The following is a 15,971-nucleotide window of genomic DNA, read 5'->3' as shown; positions in this document are numbered from 1 at the left end:
AATTCCATAGGTACCGCTTTAAACAAAGCTTTTAAAATAAAAATATTTTTTTTAGAAGCCCATATAATTGTATTCATAATAAATAACAATTCACCTAACATGACAAACCAAATGGAACTCGTATTTGTCCAAATTTAGACAAAATACAACATAATTTGGACTGGGACACAAAAGGCACCACAAAAAAATTGACCCAACAGCACACTTCTGATTCATCCATGTGTTTGAAATGAACTCTTGAGTGGCTTGAGAAAGAAATCCTTCTTATTGAAAAGAACATGATGGGAGATTATTCTTCTAATCTACAGGAGTGGACGAAAAAAAAAATTAATTCTATTTGAAATAAGAAGGCCAAAGGTGCTCTTGTGAGGAGTAGATATGGATGGTAGAACCTCATATTGTTTTTACCTCAACCTGAGGCCCAGCTCTCAGCACCAGTGTCGAGCGCCCCGCAGGCGGCGTACGCCCCCTGTCGCCAGGACCTCTTCTAGGGCCCGTAAGACCTCTAAACGCTCCTGAGATGGCACACCCAGACGTTTGCTTCAGAGCTGACAAGACCACTCTGGCCCCCGATGGGGGGTGGGAGGAGAATCCTCAGTTCTCCTTTTTTCTTTCACCACACCCCCTTTGGGCTGCAGTAACCAAATTATCAATAAAAGAGCAATTCCCTCACTTCCTGGGTCATCAGGCCCCCCGGCACCAAAACTTTCCAGTTGCGGCTCCCCGGACGCGGCCATCTCGCCTCCGGACCCATGACTTCCCAGCTCTGGCAGGCCAGCACAAAGGAGTCTCGAGGACGTCCCTACAGGACCCCCTCCTCTGTCTACAACCCGGGAGCACGGAGCGAGGTAAGTGCTTTGAGTTTTTTCTCAGCCCCCAAGCCTCGGGACGCGCTTTTGCCTCCCGATGCACAATTACCTGCTCCCCCCACCGCGAGGTCCCACCTGGTATGTCCAAAACGATCATCCCGTTAGTGCCCCACACATGGAGCTTAGACGCATGGCTTGCGCTTCCCAGCCTGTTGCGATGGCTGGCCAGGACCATCCGACTCGGCTACACGATTCAATTTGCCAGGCTCCCACCTCATATCAGCGGTATTCACTCCACTCCGATGCGATGCGAGAACGCCAGCACTTTACGAGCAGAGATTGCTACACTGCTAATCAAGGACGCGATAGAGCCTGTCCCTCCAGCCAAGATGAAGCAGGGTTTCTACAGCCCTTCATCGTACCCAATTGTGGCCAATCTTGGACTTGCAAGTTCTCAAGACTTGACACAAACTCCCGTTCAAAATGTTCACGCAGAGGCGAATTCTAACCTGCATTCGGCATCTAGATTGGTTTGCGCCGGTAGACCCGTACTTCCACTTCTCCATTCTGCCTCGACACCGACCCTTCTTACAGTTCGCGTTCGACGGCCAGGCATATCAGTACAAGGTTCTCCCCTTCGGCCTGTCCCTGTACCCTCGCATCTTCACCAAGTATGCAGAGGCAGACCTTGCCCCGCTATGGGAAGTGGGCATCTGCATACTCAATTACCTTGATGACTGGCTCATCCTAGCAAACTCTCAAGAGTTACTATGCGCCCACAGGGACCAGGTGCTCGCGCACCTCAGTCGTTTAGGGATTCAGGTCAACTGGGAACTCTCTCTGGTTCATCTCTTTTCTCGGTTTGGAGTTAGACTCAGTCTCAATGTCAGTGTGCCTCACAACTGAACGTGCGCAGTTAGTGCTCACATGCCTCACTCTCTTCAAGCCAGGCACAGCGGTTCCTCTCAAATGGTTACAGAGGCTCCTGGGGCAGCCGTGGTCACGCCGCTCGGGTTGATGCATATGAGACCGCTCCAGCACTGGCTTCAGACTCGAGTCCCAAGATGGGCATGGTGCCACGGCACATACTTCCTGCCGTCAGACTTTCAACCCTTGGACAGACCTCTGTTTTCTGCGGACAGGAGTCCCCCTACAGCAGGTGTCCAGACATGTCGTGGTCACCACAGACGCCTCTCAACTGGGTTGGGGTGCCGCCCGCGTTGGCACATCAAGTGTCTCGAGTTGTTGGCTGTAATCCTTGCCCTGCGGAGGTTTCTCCTGCTGTTTCGAGGCAAGCACGTCTTGATCCTTTCAGACAGCACTGCCACGGTAGTGTACATAAATCGCCAAGGTGGCGTACACTCCAGTCACATGTCACAACTCGCCCACCATCTCCTCCTTTGGAATCAGCCATGACTCAGGTCGCTGCTCGCCACTCATATCTCAGGCGACCGGAATACGACGGCGGACACGCTGTCAGGACAGGTCTCGCTGAACGGAGAGTGGAGGCTCCACCCCCAGGGGGTCCAGCTGATTTGGGGGCGCTTCGGCTGGGCACAGATAGATCTCTTTGCCTCCCAAGACAACTCCCACTGCACACTCTGGTACTCCTTAACGGAGGCCCCTCTGGGCACAGACGCACTGGCACACAGCTGGCCTCGGGGGCTGCGCAAGTATGCATTCCCCCAATGAGCCTTCTTGCACTGGTGCTGTGCAAGGTCAGGGAGGACGAGGAACAGGTCACCTTGGTGGCTCCTTATTGGCCCACCCGGACCTCACACACGTTCTCGGATCTCACACTCCTCGCGACAGCACCTCCCTGGCAAATTCCCCAGAGAACCCTCTTGCACCCACGCCCGGACCTCTGGAATCTCCACGTCTGGCCCCTGGATGGGACGCAGCAGACTTAAGCGGTCAACCACCTGCAGTCGTAGACACGATCAACCAATTGTACAGAGCTCCCTCTACCAGGCAGCTTTACGCTCTCAAGTGGTGTCTGTTTGCAAATTGGTGTTCTTCCAGATCTGAAGACCCGCAGAGATGTGGGTGCTTTCATTCCTGCAGGAGAGGTTGGAGGGGAAGCTGCTCGCTTCCATCAAGAGGGTTGGGGACCTGCAAGCATTGTCTGTCAATGACAATTGCCTGGAGTTCGGTCCGGCATATGCTCATGTCATCCTAAGACCGCGACAGGGCTATGTGCCCAAGGTTCCTACGACCCCCTTCAGGGACCAGGTCATGAACCTGCAAGCGCTGTCCCTGGAGGAGGCAGACTCAGCCTCTTCATTGCTGTGTCTGCTTTGCGTATCTAAATGGACTACACACAGGGCTTTAGATGCTCTGAGCAGCTCTTTGTCTGCTTTGGCGGACTGCGGAATGGGAACGCCATCTCCAAACAGAGGTTAGCTCATTGGGTTGTTGATGCTATTTCCCTAGCCTATCACACCCAGGCCATGCCCCCCCCTTGCAGGTTCAAGCACACTCTATGAGAAGTGTGGCATCCTCGTGAGCACTGGCCCACGGCACCTCCTTTGCAGACATCTGCAGAGCAGCGGGCTGGGCAACACCCAACACCTTTGCTAGGTTCTACAACCTCAGGGTTGAGTCGGTCTCGTCCCATGTTTTGTCAGGTCCGAACCGTTAGAACTCGGTAATACGGAACAACTGACCGGGTGCTCTCGCTCTCTGGATGCTCTTCCGCCCTAGCCCTCTGGCTGCAGATTCAGTGGAGGTATTTTCTGCAAGACCCACCACAAGTCGAGTGCTCCGTGTTGGGCTCGGGCTCCACAGGCATAGTTCCTGCTTCAGGCAACTCCCTGTGATGTATTTTCCACGGTACGGTCTCCCTGCTAGCAGGACCCGCGTCTCCCTTGGACAGTCCTCGCTGCCCCCCTTCTTGCAACTGAAAGAAGATTTCAGCAGAACAAAAATATTTTTAAGATTTCAGCTCTGTTGATCCTCACTATGCAAGTGGATGGTGACCAGAACTTTGATGCTCACAAACGCAGATCAAATCAGCATAAACATAATAAATCACTCTCCAGTGTTAAGAATGTCTTCTGAAGGGATCTGCTTTGTTTTGGGTGAGAAAAGAACAAAATATTACTCCTTTTTCACTATATATCATGACTGCAGATTCTTTGGCAGTCATGAATTCAAGTTCAATTACACTTCCTGCAGAGCCATCTAGTGATCTGCACATGCATAGGAAGTGTAATCGAGCTTAATCAAGATGTGCCGTTAAAAAGGAGTTAAATTTTACACCCTGTTCTCACCCAAAACTGACTGGATCACTTCAGGAGACATTCATTTAACCACTGGAGTCGTATGGATTATGCTGACTTTAATTTTTGGAGCTTCAAAGGCCTGGTCACCATTCACTTGCAGTGTATGCACCTACAGAGCTGTAATATTCTTCTAAAATTTGTATTTGTGTTCTGCAGAAGAAAGAAAGTCATACACATCAGGGCATGTCTTGAACAATTAAATTAAATTAAATTGAATTGATTTTAAATTATTATCTAATAATATTTGCATTGAGAATATATGACACTGTCCTTGCCACAGCCTAAAAACTCAATAGAAGCCTCAAGTCACAGGTCTTACCATGTTCTAGTTCTAATCTGTGTGTGAAAACATTCTACTTTGTGTTTTATGGATCATTTTCATAGACAATATCAAGTGAATTTTCTAAAGAGCTACAGATTACCACATGCATTCAGTTCCTTAATGTACACACATTCACAATTATGAATGACATCCGAATCACGTACTGTACATTACATATTTTAAATTCATGGGTGAATAGTTTGCAACCTTAGAAATGAATGTTGGTTGGTACAACATTTCAGTCTAAAACAGTGGTCAATTGCATGTTTATTTAGATACATTTCGCGTGACACAAACACTCTTAAACTGAACTGTTTGCTGTTTAGCATCTTATATTTGAGTCCCGCCTTCGTCGATTTGATTGGCTCAAATGACATTGACGAACAGTATTAGACGACTGAGCACAGTAAAAAAATAAAACTTCTTTTAAAACCTTTGTTATTCCTGCAACAACTTAATGACAATTAGACAGCAGTGCATTAGACTGCAGCAGAACAGCAACAAGGTTTTCAGGTATTGGGGGTGGACAATCTGGAGGGGGGCACTTGTCACCCTCAAAGTATATTGTGGTTACGGCCCTTCATCTGGGATGGCTTGAGGGTGAGTAAATGATAAGAGAATTTTCATTTATGAAGCCCACATGTGTAATCTGATTTTAGAAAAAATGAGTTCAGCCAGTGTTGAATATTAAATGTTTATAATGTTAGTTATTGTTAGATTTTGTTTCAAATTGTTAAAGAAAAGTAATCACTGATTCACAAATATATACAATTTGCATTAAAGGTAAGCATATTGTGTCAAAAATTACAATAATGTTACAGGCACATATGAGATCCAACTCTGATGTAAACTGAGATTATCATTACACATTGAATCTGGTTCAAGGAACTAACTGAACATAATGCGGTTCAGACTGTTAGGTGTTATTTCTACAACATGTAACTGCCCCAGATGGAGGCCAGCAGAGCAGCGCTGAGAGCTGCAGTCATGGACATGTGTGTGGTGCTCGCTCCATTGCACAGGTCTGTGGTGCAGCAGGTTTTGGTGATGGTGTATCCCGCACCCAGGACGCTCCCGGCAGTGTTATTACAATCAGAAGTGCAGCCGCTTGTGGACAGACTCAGAAACCCAGTGACGTTGAACTCTGTCAAATATAATATCCAAAAGCAGCATAAGCAACAAGTGAAGATAGGATGTCAAATGTTTTTTTGTTTGTTGTCAAAAATAATTAATATAATTCACATTTTTAACATTGGCATTGATTGGAATGAGAAATCCTGGCTCGCTCATCCTGGCTTTTTTTCAAATGATTGAATATACTGTATAATAGAAACTGTGTGTGTGTGTGTGTGTGTGTGTGTGTATGTGTGTTTCTGTCACCTGCTTTAGCAGAGACGCATCTGGTCTCTAATGCAGCACATTCCACCTGTGAACCGAAAAAGCATTTGCCCAGAATGCCAACTTTACATGAATTACATTTCAGAGCTTCACCTACAGAAACATAGACAGAACATGACATTAGCATTAACACAACTCTGAAACCATTCACAAAAAAATGCACACACTGGCTGTTCAAATATAATATCTTCTCTGGAATAAAAACAAAACATTTCCTTACTGAGTATTTTTATCTTGTTTTCCAGTAAAAATATCTAAACATTCTTTAAACAAGAAACACTTACTTGATAAGCAAAATTACACAAGATATTTTGTAATGTTTTCAGAGAAATCTAACACATTTTAATAAGGTTTAGAAAAAACGATTTGCCAAAGGAGTAAGAAAAAAAAAAACTTGATTCAAAGGGAAATTTATTTTTCTTACCCCATTGGCAAATATATTTCTTCTTGTTGTACGCATAAACTCCACTACATTTTGTTATATTTCTTTTGAAAGCAAACCTTAATATCTTATGTCATTCTGCTTCTTAAAGGAAAAATCCCCACACATAAAAAAGATGAGCACAGCATTATCAGAATGTCACTATATTCACCTTTACTAAAAATTAATCCTAGAATAAGGAGTTTTTGAAAATTGTGCTGCTCTTTTGTAACAAACATTTTTGAATTATTTATTTTCGATTTCATTAACATATTTCATATATACTAAACTTAAGTATTATATAATACCAGTTAATGACTAATGACATTTTCTCTAAGTGCTATCAGAATTCATTTGATGAAACTACCCCTTTTCTCTATTGTTGCAGTACTGTACAAAAAACTTTAAACAATTTTCTTGATAATACTACCTCTCGCACACGTTAAAGGTGCACTCAGTAACTTTTTGCTCATGTCATCTTGGACTTACAGGGTCACCTAGTGGTGTGGATTCAGCATCATTCAAAATCAACAGTTTTCAGTTACAGATGCCATTGTAGAAATTCACTATTCACAATCAACCATGATTCATTTAATCCAAGCCAAGCGTGAAAGTGTCCAATATCAAGACGTTTATTGAGATTAAGTGAGTAGTATTCAGTTGGTCATGTGATTCTAACATGGCAGCCCCCATGAGGGCACCCCTGCCCCATGTAGAATAAAACAGCTTTTATATAGTTACTGATATGACTCATCTCATGTGAGTGCTCATGATTTTATACATACAGTATGTTTCAAAATTACTATTAATTTTTTTAGGAGTAAAACTTTTTTGAATGGTGAAAAAATTACAGATTGCACCTTTAACAATTCTACAAACTATTGTAGAAAAGCAGAGCAGCAGCTGCCCACAAAGTCTTGTTCATCTTGACACTTCATTTAATCCTGAGAAGTAATAATAGTTTGGCTTGAGTATCTGTCATTCATTTGGAATCCACACGAAGACAGGAAGAGTAAAGTTTGTCCTCACGCATCTAAAGAAACCTTTGATTTTGCCTTCCTAAACGTCACGCCACACCTCATTCCACTGGTAAAGCGCCATTGTCTGGACACCCACCCACATTGTCAGAGGACTTCCTGTGACCAGCACTAGCAGTCAAACGCTTGGACACACCTAATAATTCTATATTATCCCCATTCGCCACATTTTAGAATAATAATGATGTCCTCAGGACTATGAATTACACAAATGGAAGTATGCAGTGAACAAAAATGAAAACTATCCTATTTTTGAGATTCTGTGTGTAGACTCCAACACTACACACTCTGATCATTCTCTCAATGCTTCATCCTGAGAGGCTTTTAAACCGGTTTTGAAGGAGTTCACATGTGTGCTGGGACACTTGCCCTTCCTTGAGTGACCTTTTTTATTTTTGTTTTGTGAAGAAATTCATACATAGGCACTACTTATATTTGTCAACAAAACTAATCTCAAACTTTTTATTTCCTCTGCATTCTGTCTTTGGTTGGTAAATATCATACAAGATTGCTTTTTGTGGTCTTTTGTTATTGTCCATAAATAATATATGAAAAAAAAGTCATATATGGACACATATATAAAGAAGTATTGTTCATATACAGTATTTGAGCATATATGTCCATATTAAAATGACACTAGTATTTGGGAAAATATATGGTGCATATATGAAAACAGCCATTTTTGTAGTATTTTATGCTCCATATGTGTACAGGTTTTAATACCAGTGAAACCATATAAGAACATATATTTCATTTATGTGTTTTAAATAGATTGCCCTATATCAGATTTCTGTATAAGTTGTTACCTAGAGGTCTTAGTTAAGTTTTTAGTTACAATCAGTTACAATCTCCTTGTGTTTTAAATCATCAACTTTATACTGTCAATTATAATATGTATTCGTCAATATATGAATATAATATATAAAAATGTGGTTATTAGAAAAAAGAAAAAAAAATTCAGATCCCTAATCTGATGGGCTCCCAATGGTCCACATCTAATTAAACAAGAAATGACTTACTTAGAGTGAAGAGTCCGATCACAGCGATGACTCCAATCACAACTCTGTTCATCATGTTGACGATGTGTTCACCCAAACGCAACAAAGCAGATCTTCCAGCACTTCTTCTCCAATCTTCTAGAAAACTAGTTGACCAGATCAGATACGTCCTGATATATGGTGGCGATGAAGAGGGTGTGGTCTTTGACAGATGTGAGACAATGAATATGAACTGAACCAGTGACATTCCAGTGACGTGAAAAAGCATTTGAATGTGAGAAAAAGAAGTACTATCTGGTTTGGGGAGTTTTAAATAGAAACAGAGTACTCAGAACTGAGGACAGATACCTGACGGTCCACACACACACACACACACACACACACACACACACACACACACACACACACACACACACACACACACACACACACACACACACACACACACATTGGTCTACCTATCATTATGAGGACTTTCCATAGACATAATGACTTTTATACTGTACAAACTATAGATTCTATCCCTACCCCTACCCCTAAACCTAACCCTCACAGAAAACTTTCTGCATTTTTACATTTTCAATAAAACATTGTTTATTATGATTTTTAAGCGATTTAAATTATGGGGACACTAGAGATGTCCTCATAAATCACATTCATAGCATAATAACCTTGTAATTACCAGTTTGTAACTTAAAAAATTGTCCTCGTAAATCACATAAACATGCACACACACACAAACACACAGACATTTGCTGTGAGCTGAAGGCAGTCATAATTGTTACAACATAACCCGATGTTAAAATGCTCTTTTATGCTCATAAATGATAAATGCTCATTTAACAGAAGGGCCGGCCCATTCTACAGGCAATATAGGCAAAATTATAAAAATTGGGGTGAGAACTGAACTGAAAATCCATTTATTGTATTGTATGACAAGCAACACAGTGGTAACTCATTCAAAGAAAATCACTAAATCAAATAATCTACATCAACCAATACTCTTTAAATTCCTTTATAGATTCAGTGTCATACAGATTGGAGGCTTTGGCAAATCTAATCCAAAAGTGTTAGACTAGTTCTTCCTCAGAGGTGTTCATTGTAGCAGTCTGTAACCTCTAAACCAAACGTACAATTCCTAAAATGTTTGTCTTAGTTGTAATGTTTAGTGTTTTACAAGTGTAGAAACTATAACAAATGGGAGCGAAAAAATAAATGATCATCTTTTAATTAAAACCAGATTTATATATATATATATATATATATATATATATATATATATTATTATTATTTTTTTTAGAGAAAACGCCATGATTTGTAAATCAGCTGGAAGTCCATACCAGTCATGGGTTGCTCTAAAAACAAAAGCTCACTTATTTCTTAATGGTATTTTACTGTCACCCGGTGCCAGCCTTTGTGACTTTTTCCTTTAATTTTATTAATGTACTGTTTAAATATTTGTGGGGGAAGATTATTAAATAAATCAACATTACACCTACAAATGTATTCAAGTTTTCCCATCTCAAGAAATTATACTTGACTAAAACATGACAGTGATAAAAACTGTTTGGCTTTTTGTCTTGTACCTAAAGAACTTATTGTTCACTGTTTTAACTGGCTTGAGGATGGATTGAAATGCCTGTGTCCAGGAAGTCATGCGGTATGTAATATAAGGAAGAATCATCACATTCATACATAAAACTGCTGCCACTGTGATCAGATATTACTAAACTATATTTTACTGTATTTTTGGGGGGAGAGGTAGTGGTGTAGTGGGCTAAACCACAAAACTGGTTAGCTGAAAGTTGCTGGTTCAATCCCCACAGCCATCACCAGTATATCCTTGAGCAAGGCACTAAAATCCAGGTTGCTCCAGGGGGGATTGTCCCTGTAATAAGTGCACTTAAGTCATTTTGGATAAAAGCATGTGCTAAATGTAAATGTTTTATAAATTTCTTCATATATTTAAAAGAAAGTTTTTAAATGTCCAACCTTAGATATAATGTAACTTAAATGAATTTAAACTTACTTGAATTGAAATATGAGACTATGTCAGTTACTGATTGAAAATTAATTATTATATTAATATATACATTTGATTTTTAATCAGTAGTATTTTTGCACTCTATTCTCTCTAAGTCATCGTGGTGGCATCAATCTGGGTGGTGGAGGACGAATCTCGAATCTCTGTTGCCTCCGTGTCTGAGATGTCAATCCACGCATCTTATCTCGTGACTTGTTGAGAGCGTTACCGCGGAGACCTAAGGCGTGTAGAGAGCGAGAACCACATTATAGCGACCATGAGGAGGTTGCCCCAACCTGACTCTACCCAACCTAGCAACTGGGCAAATTAGTTGCTTATGGGGCTTTTCCACTGCATGGTGCAACTCAACTTGACTCTGCTCGCTATTTTGGGGTTTCCACTGTGGATAGTACCTGGTGCCTAATATTCTTTTTAGTACCTCTAAAGAGTACCTGGAACCTCGGTCGAGGTTCCAAGTGAGCCGTGCCGATACTAATTGTGACGTCAAAATCCTGCAGATCACTGATTGGTCAGGGAGAATCGTCACTACCAGCGTCACTGGATTTCCGACATGCAACATCAACCCGCTAGTTTTGAAGTTAGCAACAGCAATAACAGTATAATTTGTTCATGAGCCTTTCAAATTGTGAAAAAAGTAATGGATATGCGCAAAACCACACCGTGGTCAATAAACGAGGTGCAGACGTTCCTCTCGTTAGCGATGACTGAAACAAAAAAGTCTCTCAGGAAGTGCATCAGCTGTTGGCTGCACACGGCTACCAACAGTGTAGTGAAAAGTAAAAAAAAAAACTTAAAAGTGACTACAGAACCATCAAGGAAAAGAGGAAGTGATTCAACAAATGTACGCTATCTAAACCAGCAAGCAATGGGAGGGAGAGGCCCTGGACTGAGCCACGATGGAGGATGGTATGTTTTGTTATTTTAACTCTATACTCTGATTGAAGGCTTCACTTATTTAGTTGACCAGCTACTGGAAGCTTGCTTCTAAAACAACCAGGCCAATTTAACTGTTACACTTGTGTAAAATCATTATGCAACAACTGCTTTATGCAGCACACTGAGCTAGTTGCTAACAGCTAGCAGTTGTGTTATGGTTTTTATCAGTTTGTGTCATGTTTAAAATGATGTCACGGCAATAGATGTGGCGCAACTATGACTGTAACGATTACCTTGTCTTGTTTCACCGTTGCCCCTTTGTTTCCCACTTTTGTCACTTTTGTATTCCTTAGTTTTCACTTTTGTCCCTTGTGTAGCTCCATAGTCTCCCTGTTAGCGTTCGTGTTCTCTGTCATTGTTTTCACCTGTCTCATTAGTTTGCCATTGGGTTCTGTTTATCACCTTGTTATCTTGTTTTGAGTTCTGTTTGTTCATTGGTCCCTTTGTCCCATGTTCTTGTATTTAAACCCTGTCTGTTTGTTCAGTCCTTGTCGATCGGTGAATGTTGTTGGATGTTCGTGTTCCCACCGTTCCTATTAATGTTGATGTTCGCTCCCATGCCTGTTTTCCCGTGTTCCCAGTTCCTGTGTTTTCGTGTCTTGTTTTCATTTTGCCCATCGCGGTAGTTTCATTTGTGATGTCTGTTTATCTCCTTGGTCAATAAACCCACGTTTGGATCCTACCTTCTGTCTGCCTTCTCCTGATTTCCCATGTCGTGACAATGACGATCAGACTATAATCCTACCCTTATTGAGATGGTACTAAACTGCAGTGGAAATGCAAGCTCAGAAAAGTGAACCGTAACGTGCAGTGGAAAAGTGCCATTAGGAAGTCTGACAGGAGTCACTCAGCACCCCCTGTATTCAACCTTTAATATTTGTAGTGTTTTAAAGATTCAAGTATTGCAAAATAATTGCATAATTTTTCAAAATTAGCTGCACAAATAAAGGACATCTTGTGGAGCACTTGCTTCTGTTTCACCCATGTATCCTTGAATAAATTATTTAATAAATTCCAATAATGACAATTGTGCATGTGAACAATTTTATTTTTTACAGTGTGTTTGTGCATTGTGGGATTTAAATGTATCCAAGTGGCTTGAATGTTTTGACTAAGTACCCCAAAATTCGCACAGATCCATTTAACGATGCGTTCAGTGACCATTTCTGGTGATGCCACTGGTTGATATCTTGCGTGAAATGAGTTAATCACTGAATCAATTATCAAAAGAAAATTTTTATCCTTTAATGTCTACAGATCTACAAAGAGACTTTAGGTTTTAAGCATTATAAGAACAAAGCAAATCTATAATTTCCCTCCAGTTTGTGAGCTGCTGAGCATGACTTTTATCAAAAGACAACAATAACAGTCTTATAATAATTATGAGTTCAATAACATCCATTATCATGTATAAAAAAAGCATGTCTACATATCTATTCACTTCAGTAAAATGCTTAAGTGTTCTAAGAACACAACAGATCTATCTTTCTCCCTATACAGTCAAAAATTACTGTAAAGTTACAGCCTTTTACCAACAATATGTTTATGTTATGTTTATATTTTGTTTCTGCAAACCAGCACATGGTGACTTGGGGGGTCAGGGATGTCCTGAATGGGGTGCCATTTTCACTTGTAAAGAAGCTGTATTTTTTTCCCCATCTCAGCTTGAACCTGCTGTGAAGATATCGCCACATGTCAAGGTAAAAGATAAACATATTTAATATTTTAAATTATTTTACCTGTCAAATTAGTGCTAGCATAGCTTTATTTGTTGTTGCAAGTTTTGTGCACACGTATGCTGTATCCCTGCATTTTTTCAAAATAATTTGAATCTCGTCTAAAATAGCAGCTCATGTTGAGGGAAAAGCTAAAATAAGTGTGTCTGTATATAACAGTTTAAGTGTTTTTTCTTGAGCACTATCTTTGTTATGTTGTTGTGTATGTTTTATTGGTGCCAGGTGCCTGCACTTGACAAGCTGGATACCACACAGACTGTCGTTAACCTGGGCCCGTTGTGAACGAGTGACAATTTGACGCGACAGTAGATACTGGTGTTCCACCACAACTTGAACCTTGTCTAAAAGGTAGTTGTTCACGTTGAGGAAAAAGCTTAAAATAAAAGTATTGGCTTAAGTATTTAATAAAGTGGGTTTACGTGAGCAGTCTTTTTGATTGCACTTGTAAAATGTGCGTGCACAGTCGGCTACACAGACCATGCTTAACAAAGGTAGCATTGTTTACTTATGACTTCTAACGGCCTGTTTATCAAAGTTAATCTTAAACTTAATTAAATGTGGTTTGATCTTTCATTACATAAAGCCAACAAGTAGCCAAATGTTTTCTAGCAAGATTTGTGCTCACGATACTGTACTACTGTCCCTGCCAGTGTTGCCAAACATTTCACATGGAAAGGCGGCAAAGGCTCGCTGAAATGTCACTAAAAGTAGCTAAATCATGCAATGACGTCATGTATAAGACATAAGACATAAAATTTACATATGTAAATTAATTGGTGTAAAAAGCTACTGCAATTCTTTAAAGGTGTGGAACCATATGTTTTTTTTTTTAAATTGAACTAACGATTTAACAATTAGTATTTAACTACTAATAATTTCGCTATCACTAACCGAACATGTCAAAGGGGGATTTCTATTTATTTATTTAGTTTTGTAATTAAACTGCATTATTGTACAATTATACTAGCAATAGCAACCATGGGTAGGCAGTGGTGTACTGTTGGGGATGTTTTTATTATTATTTGTTTTTTAACATGGATCTATATTCTTTATAATGCCTCACGTGGGGCTGTTTTGGAGATATGTAAAATATCGTATTTATTTCTAACATGTCTGATCTGTGATGCTGAACCATCAGTGTGTATTACTTGTGCCAGTGTTACTGTGTCACAATGACTTTTTGACAATGACACTTCATCTGTTCATATCACTTATCTCTACAGGTTATTATAAATCAGGGGTTCCCCTTCTGTCGCTCTCTCGACGTTGTGTCGGAGATGCGACACTAGGGGTCTCTCTTGAGTGCCGAAATATGCCTATGACTTATAAAAAAATGCCAATGAGAAGTTGGCAGACAGTATTTGCATACCCCGCCCCCGGACATACGGGTATTTAAGGGGGCAAATATGATGAGTTCATTCAGAAAATTTCTTCGGAGCCGATGGTAGTGCATGCAGTCTGCTGTGAGTTACACATACAAGTTCCTGCTTTTTCCTCTGACGATCTGCATGCTGTTGGATTGACGGCGCATAACAGCGGCTTTCTCCTTCTTGCACGGCTGTGCATTGTTGCCCCTGGGCGCTTCGACAGTGCAGACAACTCGAAAGAGTTATTCTATAAAAGAGTGATTTTATTTAAAAGAGTAATCTCCACTAAAAGAGCAAAACACAGCGCCGTTGAACGCCCTTTTCAGGACGCGTCTTTTTAAAGACGTTTTTCCGCCCCTGTGTAGTTTCTGGATGCGGTTGATTTCTCCCCACCTCTGACGGTCATAAAAGCTGCCTCGCGTACCTGGGCTGTGATCACGCGCAGGCAGCGTTTTATGAATGGTTATGTTCTCAGTGCGAGAACATAGCCATGGCAGCATTGCGGTCACGGCTTTCTTTTGTAATGAGAGAAAGCCACTTCTGCCGCCACCCACACCTCGCCTCCTTCCTACAGGATTGGGGCAGGCGCTGCGGGCGATGAAGACGATATGGGGATAATGACGGGCTCAGTTTCGCCGGGTAAAATCCCCTCGAAACCCCCCGCCTCCCGCCACGCTTGCTTGTTTCCATCCGAGCTCGGGATGAGCATTCTCTCCAATGGGTCATGTTCTCAGTGTGAGAACATAGCCGTGGCAGCGTCTCGATCTCTGCTTTCTTTTGTAATGAGAGAAAGCCACTTCAGCCGCCCCCCGTGCCTCGCCTCCTTCCTACGGGATTGGGGCAGGCGCCACGGGCGATGAAGACGATTTGGGGATAATGACGGGCTCCGTTTCGCCGGTTAAATCCCCTCAAAACCTCCCGCCTCCCCGGCACGCTTGCTTGCTTCCCCCGAGCTCGGGATGAGTGCGGTCCGCTTAACGGCCGGCCGTCCGGTCGCGCCGCTGGGGTTGATGCATATGAGACCACTTCAGCACTGGCTTCAGACTCGAGTCCCGAGACGAGCATGGCGCACCGTGTGATGATCACAATCGCCTGCCACCAGACATTCAAACGCTGGACAGACCTCTGCTTTTTACAGGCAGGAGTACCCTTGCATCAGGTGTCCCGATGCGTCCTGGTCACGACCGACGCCTCCAGATCGGGTTGGGGCGCCGTGTGCAACGGGCACGCAGCTGCGGGCCGTTTGAAAGGGGCCCTGCTGCGCTGGCACATCAACTGCCTAGAGTTGCTGACTGTTTTCTTTGCCCTGAGGAAGTTTCTCCCCGTAGTTCGGGACAAACATGTCCTAGTCAGGTCAGACAGCACCGCAGTGGTAGCGTACATTAAATCACCATGGCAGAGTGCGCTCCCACCACGTCACGACTTGCCCGTTGTCAACTCCTTTTGAGCCAGCAGCGACTCAAGTGCCACTCACATGTGCCACTCACATCCCCGGCAACCTCAATGTGATAGTGGACGCGCTGTCATGACAACGCTTGCCCGGTGGAGAGTGGAGGCTTCACCCCCCAGTCTGTACAGCTGATTTGGGAACGGTTCGGCAAGGCCCAGGTAGACCTGTT

At 42.2% G+C, this 15,971-nt stretch overlaps 1 protein-coding gene across 1 annotated transcript; it reads right to left on the bottom strand.

Annotated features, from left to right (window-relative positions):
• Nucleotides 1–5,095: 5,095 nt before the first annotated feature.
• lye (lymphocyte antigen-6, epidermis) lies at nt 5,096–8,530 on the bottom strand. Its single transcript, XM_052135574.1, has 3 exons — nt 8,291–8,530; nt 5,796–5,906; nt 5,096–5,559 (listed from the first exon to the last, which is right to left on the bottom strand). Exons 1-3 carry the CDS (start codon nt 8,514–8,516, stop codon nt 5,345–5,347), a joined length of 552 nt encoding a protein of 183 aa, XP_051991534.1. The 5' UTR covers nt 8,517–8,530; the 3' UTR covers nt 5,096–5,344.
• Between the last annotated feature and the right edge of the window lie 7,441 nt (nt 8,531–15,971).

Source organism: Xyrauchen texanus, chromosome 10 (assembly GCF_025860055.1).
Source record: "Xyrauchen texanus isolate HMW12.3.18 chromosome 10, RBS_HiC_50CHRs, whole genome shotgun sequence".
In the NCBI taxonomy this organism is placed as follows: domain Eukaryota; kingdom Metazoa; phylum Chordata; class Actinopteri; order Cypriniformes; family Catostomidae; genus Xyrauchen; species Xyrauchen texanus.
This window is presented reverse-complemented; position numbering and strand designations above follow the sequence as displayed.